We start from the raw sequence: 8,451 nt of genomic DNA, 5'->3' as shown, positions 1-8,451 counted from the left end.
ATTTTTACGCTATGACGGCTTAAGGGCAGAAGAGGAAAAGCGTAAACCGACCTAGGAGCCAGTATATAAGGAGTCCTAGGCAGAGGCATGGGGAGAACTTTTTCAGAGCAAACTTAGCACTTATAGCGATTTAAGCATATTTCCGTTTTTGTTATTCGAGTTGCGACTCAACTAGGTTATTTTCGTCTTAGGATTTTAGAACTAGGAATCTCGCCGACAGCTCTCGTAGCCCAGGTTCTTACCTTGTTGTAACGCTCAAACGCGAATTTGGAATAAGATCTACTTTGCTCTCTTTTCAATGTTTTATACTTTATCGTTGTCATTATTGTGTTCTGATTGCTTGGCGTGTGATATTAGCAGATATCCGGGACCTCTGGGAAATTAAAGTTTTTCTAGTTTCCTTATTTAAACGGAAATCGACAGTGCGAATTTCGGTTCCCACAGAGTCTTGCAAGCTCGCTTTGCCATTGTTAAAAATCCGGCTCTTTTTTGGGATAAAAGCAAAATTGAGAAGATAATTAGAGCATGTATCATACTCCATAACATGATAGTAGAAAACGAACGAGATGGATACACTGAATATGATGTCTCGGAGTTCCAACAAGGAGAAGACACCGGAAGTTCATATGTCGATCTCACATTCTCTAAAGATATCCCTACAAATATCGCCAATATGATGGGTGTTCGAACTAGAATTCGTGATAAACACATGCATGAACAACTCAAAACTGATTTGGTTGAACGTATATGGCGTAAATTCAGAGGTGGTCAGGACAACAACTAAGCTCGCATGTTTCTTTTAAGTTATTCTCGTTTATTTTACTAATCTTAGTTTTAATGTTCTTTTTAATAATTAATGTTTAAAATGTTTTATTTTAATATGTTATATTTAATAAATATATTTTATCTTTAAAAAAATTTTAGTTTAATATTTTTAATTCTTAAGAACCCAAAACTAAGAACTCCCATTGGATCTAACAAATTAAGTGTCTCTTAGGTAAAACCTCTTAACTATTATTAGTAATTAAAAAATCATTAAGAATCTAAATTAACCTTTTAGGGTTAATGGTGCTCTGACAGCTAAGAACTCCAATTTATATATATATATATATATGTATATATATGATTTTTTAAATGTTGTAGTACATGTATTCATTACCGATGTCCACTCACACAATCGTTTTTTTTTTCTCTAAGAAACACGCACACAATTGTTACAAAAGCTTTATAATAAATTTGTTGACAGAATAAACGAATTGTAGACAATAAATTCTTACCCAACTACATTTCATACTTATCTATCCCTTCAATTTTAGTCTATGAAAAATGATATATGTGAATATATATGTTATGTTATTTGTAGAGCAGCTTCTGGGTTTGTATATATCACAAAGTTGATCAGCTTTTACAGATTGAATCTGTGGTACAAGTTTGAAAAGTATCACTTATTCCATATCTTTTTTTTCCACTTACTCCATCTTTGGTGGGAAACTTCTACCATTTGATGATTATATATATGATCATGTACCATAACGGTGAATGATTATGAATTATGTTGATAATGATCCTTATGAGGATAATTTTTTTTTTTTGATAAAGGGCTTTCATAAATTTAAAATAAAAGTTTACAAGGAAGCAATAAGAACCAGATTACACCAGAAGAGAGCTAGGGAAGAAGCATCAAAGATTGATAGTAAGAATCACTCTTATGAGGATAATATTATGATGCTATATAATGAAATAACCACCAATATCATCATCATCATCATCATCATGCCACCATCACATTATAACTGTAAGCATATTATCTTTTTTTAATGAATGTAAAATTTTATTCAATCAAATATTTTTTTAACATCAAATGCATCTAAATTTAGTAGTGTTTAAAGAATGAATAGAATTGAATAACAAACTAAACGAACTGATGTCTTTTTACTCTTTGTGGCCGCATTAGAGCTTCCTTCAAGTTGTTTTCTGAAAGATAACTTCCATCAAGTTCTCATCTCCAGTTTCTTGTATATGCATGGTTTGATGCCGTCTATTGAGCTCATATGTATCTTATTTCTTACCATTACTTCTTTGCTTTGTTCATTTTCAATAAATTTATTTCTTTTTACTTCTATTTGTTAATGATTTTCTAAATTTCTACAAAATGAATTTAGACTATTTTGCCATTTTATTTTTAATTAATATATCAATTTATGCTAAATAAACTTATAATTTTTTTTCCTAATGAAACTGTATCTTTGTTGGGATTGATTTTTATGTTCCTTGAAATAAATATTTTTATCAATATGCAAAAAAAAAATTAAAATAATAAAGTATCAAAATTATAATTATTTAACTTAGATACTATAATTAATTAATTAGTAGAATGTATTAGGAACAAGATGTAATACGTGACTTGTTTCCCTAGTCCAGGAAACTAGATAAGCTCTTTCTTTTCATATACCAGCGTAACATTGCTAAGATAGCGTAATGTGATAATGGGGACCAAGAATTCCAGAAGAATATAAAGGAAAATAGATGATACTGAATTAGATCTTAGCAATCCAGACCACAAAACATGACAGAACAAATGACACGAATGAAGCAAGGAGAGCACTAGCTAGCTCGAAAACGAAGGAAACCAGTAAGGGGAGTAAGGAATCTTGTCTGGTGTACCTTCGGGATATTCATAGCAACCGAAAGTATTGTTGGTGTTATTTATCGTAGCAAACAAGCGACCATTTAACAAGATGGAGTTAGGTTTGAGCTTGTTAGATCTAGCCTCAACGCAGATGTCCTCACCTTTTGAAATGAAAATGCAGAGATCTCCAATATCCTCTGTATAACGCATGTTTCTCTTCCCACATATTGTATCCTCCTCTCTAAACACCATTACCCTTGAGGTGTGTATTCGGAGTACCTGAAACATTACAAATTAGCAGCTTTAACATGTTAAGAAGTTTGTTTCAACAGTAGACATGAGCAAACTTATACCATTTGACAAGGAAAGATTCGCCAGAAGGTGACTCCACCCAGTGGTCCTCCCTGCAAAGGGAATCCAACCGCTTCCACAGGGAACTTGGCAGATTGGGAATGTTGTGCAACACCAACTCAAGGAACTTAGGCTTGTTATCTTTCTTGAAGTTTAGATCCCATGAGCACAGGTACTTGCCTCCGGGGGCAAGCAAGTAGAATCTCTCGTCTTTCTTGGAATAAATGAGATTTGACCTATCCCATGACTCAAAAGGTGTTCGGATATTAGTCCAACGCAGGTCACAATGAGGCCTGCAGAAACTCAGCTGATTGCCCAAGAACTTGACGCCTGTTGTTTCCATATCTTGTCGATGATGTAATATTTATAAATGATGTAAATGGGTGGAGATTTTCGTATTAATAGTCAAAAATAAACAAGCTCGGTCAATTACAAGAACTAAAGATGCTCGTCTAAACAATTCGTATAAACAAGTATCTTTCTATTTTATGGTCTGAGGTCGTCTGGGCCGAGCTCGCCTAGTGGTCGAGGTCGTCCAAGACTTTGTCTGTGATGAAGAGGCGATGCTCTCCTTTACAGTACTTTCTGTACGTTTCTGACTGTCATTTCAATGAGTCTGACGTCTTCTATTTATAGTGATGTACGTTTTGTCTTCTAGTGAAATCATCAATTGTTGTTCAACGGGCCGGACCTGATTTTGGGCTTAGCTCTTAATGGGCATGTGCTAATTCCATTTCCAACAATTGTCCCCCCCCCCCCACAGTTCGCCAAGTGTCGAGTCTTGGAGAATTCTTCTGGAATCTTCTGTCTGAGAAAATCAGATCAGGCTCGGGAATTGTCGGGAAATAGAGCCTGACAATTTCTTTTGTGTTTTTTTTTAGTTCTTGTCCCCCACTTGGACGCAAGGTAAAAAACAATTCTTTTGTGTCTTTTTTCTTTTTTTGGTGTAGTTCCTTCTCTCTCTTTCTTATCTTTTCATTTGTATTTTTATTTTTTATTTTATTTTTGGGTGGTCCTCCTCCTTTCTTTATCTCCATGCCGACACTTTTTTTTTTTTAAAAGAGGGGTTTTGGTTGTGGGTTTGAGGTGTAAGAAAGAAGAGGCTGAGCTCGTTGAAGGAGGAGCTGAGCTCATCACCCGTCGTCCCGAGCTCGTCAATGGTGGTTCCGAGTTCGTCTTCTATCATCCCGAGCTCGTCAATGGCGGCTCTGAGTTCGTCTTCTGTCGTCTCGAGCTCGTCAATGGCGGCTGTTGGGGTCGAAAATGATTACGACGAAGTTAACGTCCAAATCCCCGCAAAATACAAGTATGTCTTTTCGCAACAAATCATGTTCGATCAAGAGAACGTCCCAACGTATGTTCCCAAGATAAAATTTCGTTCGAATTCTGTTTAGATCAAAAATAAGCCATCGGAAACATACCCAGACCAGTTACGGATAGGTCCGAGTATGACGATTGGAACACGGACGAACCAAGCTCGGTCATTACGCTACTACCGCACATGCACGCTGTCCGGTCGCTACGTAGCGACCGAGCATCCGTCCCGCTCGGTCGCTACGTAGCGACCGAGCGTCCGTCCCGCTCAGTCGCTCCGTAGCGACCGAGCGTTCGTTCCGCTCGATCGCTACGCAGCGACCGAGCTCTTCCGAAACATCGATACAACATTATTCCATGCATTCTTGTCTACCCTTCGATGCTATCTCCCGAAGACCGTAGCGAACCCATTTCACGTTTCCCGCCATTCTTAGTCATCGATCAAACTTTACCCCATTTTTATGCTATGACGGCTTAAGGGCAGAAGAGAAAAAGCGCAAACCGACCTAGGAGCCAGTATATAAGGAATCCTAGGCGAGAAGCATGGGGAGGACTTTTATCAGAGCAAACTTAGCACTTAGAGCAATTAGGCATATTTCCATTTTTGTTATTCGAGCTGCGACTAAACTAGGTTATTGCCGTCTTAGGTTTTTAAAACTAGGAATCTCGCCGATAGCTCTCGTAGCCCAGGCTCTTATCTTGTTGTAACGCTCAAACGCGAATTCGGAATAAAATCTACTTTGCTCTCTTTTCGATTTCGTATACTTTATCGTTGTTATTCTTGTGTTCTGATTGCTTGGCGTGTGGTATTAGCAGATATCCGGGACCTTTGGGAAGTTAGGGTTTTTCTAGTTTCCTTATTTAAACAGAAATCGACAGTGCGAATTTCGGTTCCTACAGTTTGGCGCTAGAAGGAGGGGGATACCGGATCAATCTAACTCTCAACCACATCACGCTCAACCAGACATGTCAACTGACGACGCGGATAACGTGCAGACTCCTCTTAACGGAAGCAGTGGCACTGATCTCCACACTCCCGCAGCGGACATATACAGGCCTGGAGCCGCGCAGGAACGACCTTCGAGTCAAAACCCTAGCAAAAAATCTCTCGTCGGAGGATAACGAAGTTGAGCACGTCGACCTGGATCCTAGCGATGTCTCCAATCCTGATGAGGACGTCGACAGATATCCAAGGAGGCCCAGAAGCCGATTCGCTCGGGAAAGCTCTCCGTTCGACAAACCAATGATAGAAGAGGAGAAAATCCTCTATTAGAACGAACAAGAAGAGCTGGCTGAAAAGCAAACCGAGCTCACTCGCAGTAAACGCCGACATGCTCGGAAATCTGCTGGCGAGACGTCGGATATCCGTGATCTTCGTGACTATATCACAAAGACTGCGGCAGAATTAAGAGCCGTGAAATCCCAAATCCATCACGCTACCAGCGCTGCTCCCGAGATCGACAGGCTGCTGGAAGGGGCTGGGAAGACCCACTTCACCACTCGCATCTCAGATATGAGGGTATTCGATCCCGGAAAACTCAAAGTACCGAGGTATGATGGTACGACCGATCCGAAGGCGCACCTGCAGGATTTCCACATCGCGATGGGAAGAGCGAGGCCCACATCACGATGGGAAGAGCGAGACTGAAGGACGGCGAAAAAGACGTCGGCTACTGCCGCCTATTCGTAGAGAATCTGGAAGGGGCAGCCCTCGAATGGTTCGCAGCGCGCCTTAAGCGAAACTCTATCGGAAGTTTCCGACAGCTCGCATCGGCATTTCTCAAGCAATAATCTATGTTCATAGATAGAAAAACTTCCGATGTCGATCTCTGGAGTCTGTCCCAGAGGGATGACGAACCCCTCTGCGAGTTCATCAGTCGATTCAAGTTGGTAATGTCCAGGGTCAGCGGGATAAGCGACAAGGTGGCCATTGATACGCTCAGAAAGGCGCACTGGTACAAGTCGAAATTCAGAAAATGGATAGCCCTCGACAAACCGCGGACGATCCAGGACGCCCTCCACAAGGCGACGGACTACATCATGATCGAGGAAGAAACGAAAGTCTTATCGCAAAAACATAAGTCGGCGAGACCATCCTCAAAAGATGTAGATCCAAAAACGAAGAAGAAGAACCCTCGTAACAACAAGTATGTTCATCACGAGGGGGAAGATCTCCAAGGAGCGCACAATTACGCGATCAGCTCGAACCAGGGCCGAATCACGGGTAATACGTGGACTCGCAATCAAGGATATGATGAAAACCCCTTCTGCGAGTTCCACCAGTCCCGAGGACACTCCACGACTAACTGCAAGGTCTTGGGAGCAAGGCTGGCCGCGAAGCTACTAGCCGGAATCTGGGGATAAACGCGGCAGAAGGCCGGACGACAAGGGGAACGATAACAATCGTCGCAGAGTCAACATGATCATTGGAGGATCGCAATTCTGCAACGATACGGTTTCGGCCATCAAGGCTTACCAGCGGAAGGCGGAGTCGAGCGCAAACTGGCCTACATGGTCTCCTACCCGAGATGATCAGAATTGCTTAATCACCTTCACGAAGGAGGAAGCCGGTGGGATCGATCAACCTCACTACTATCCGCTCGTCATAGATCTCGCCATAAGAGATCTGGAAGTCGGCAGAGTACTCATTGACACGGGAAGCACAGTCAATGTAATCTTCCGCGACACTCTCAATCGGATGAGCATCGAACTGGGAGAAGTAACTCCAACGCCAAAACCGCTCACGGGTTTTTCAGGCGAAGTATCGATGACCCTCGGTTCAATCCAGCTGCCAGTCATGGCCAAGGAGATCACGAAAATCGTTGAATTCGCGGTGGTCGATCATCCTGCCATCTACAATGTGATCATGGGAACCCCATGGCTCAACGCCATGCAAGCCGTTCCATCAACATACCACCTAGGTGTCAAATTCCCGACTCCAAACGGAGTCGCATCTATCTAGGGATGTCAGAAACAGTCGCGACTATGCTTCCTCGCAGAGCACAAGTTAAGGCAGATGATGACCTCTGCAACAGCAAATCGCAAGCGCACGAAGATAAAAAACGTTTCAAGAAAAGACGATTTAACATCATCTGCTGACGCAAACGCTTCAAGTGTCGAAACTCAACACGAGTCCGAAGCCGACACTACGACTCAACCAAAACATCCAGAAGAGAACGCTGACCCGGCCACGGTCATCATGATCAAGGCGGTCATCACGGCGACAATCGCCGAGTAAAAACGCTCACGGCATAAAATAGAACTACGATATGGCTTGATCCTCGAAAGAGGTACATAGGCAGCTCGTTATAAGACGAGTTCAGCTATCCCCCTCACTAAAAAAGGGGGGGGGGAGTGGGTGCGTATACTCGTATACTCCCACATAGGAAAAGATGCGTTATTGTAATCGAGTTTGTTAGAGATTTCGAAAATTTTTACTACAATATGTGTCGCTCCTTTGTAAGACACTTGCGCATCAATTAACGCAAAAGTCTCAGAACACGCTTAGAAAATCTACAAACGTTAAGACTCATGTCAGCGGCCTCATACGGCCAAAAATCGCAAAATAATCCCTCTTCAGCACCGAAAATATACATATAGTCTTCGAAATAACTGCGAGACGTCGCCAAGTTAAAAGTCGAGACGATGCGAACAAATTGTTTGAACGCGACCACAAAAACCTTACACTCCGTTCGTCGATTGGCCCCGACGAACACATCGGCCGTCTTAAACAAACGCAACTTGATCACTCTTTTGATCTTCGAACGTCCAACACAAGGACGAAAGCGCGCTACAACAAAAAATTCAAAATTTTGGTCTAGCACTTCCAGTTGGCCTAAAAATTGTCTCTGGAAAGATGCTCGATTCGTACCATACAAGTGATATAAGCCGAGAACCTATCGCAGGCTTTAAATCGGTACGAATCAGGTAGAAATCGCAACAGGAAAATCGATAGCCGGCTAGTCACCGCACAAACCTTAAAACCGAGAGTAAACCTAGGAATTGCTCTAAACCCATCGCATTGGTCTCGGACATCTCAAAGACATGATATCCAAACGATACGAGATCCTAAAACATGTCTCTCCGTTCATATCTCAACGTTCCCGAAAGTTCGTAAGAATGAATAATTTTTACGAAAACTCACGTCTCGAACAAAC

The 8,451-nt window shown here is 41.8% G+C and overlaps 1 protein-coding gene across 1 annotated transcript in view; it reads right to left on the bottom strand.

Moving 5' to 3' along the window:
- Positions 1 to 2,608: 2,608 nt before the first annotated feature.
- LOC106344718 overlaps positions 2,609 to 8,451 on the bottom strand; it is a 14,459-nt gene continuing 8,616 nt past the window's right edge. The window contains 3 exon segments of the mRNA XM_013784037.1: positions 2,609 to 2,886; positions 2,889 to 2,908; positions 2,983 to 3,310. Coding sequence (XP_013639491.1) covers positions 2,609 to 2,886; positions 2,889 to 2,908; positions 2,983 to 3,310 — 626 coding nt within the window.

Source organism: Brassica oleracea, chromosome C5, assembly GCF_000695525.1.
Source record: "Brassica oleracea var. oleracea cultivar TO1000 chromosome C5, BOL, whole genome shotgun sequence".
NCBI classification, from domain to species: domain Eukaryota; kingdom Viridiplantae; phylum Streptophyta; class Magnoliopsida; order Brassicales; family Brassicaceae; genus Brassica; species Brassica oleracea.
The sequence above is the reverse complement of the archived record's forward strand: the minus strand, read 5'-3'. Positions and strand labels throughout refer to the sequence as shown.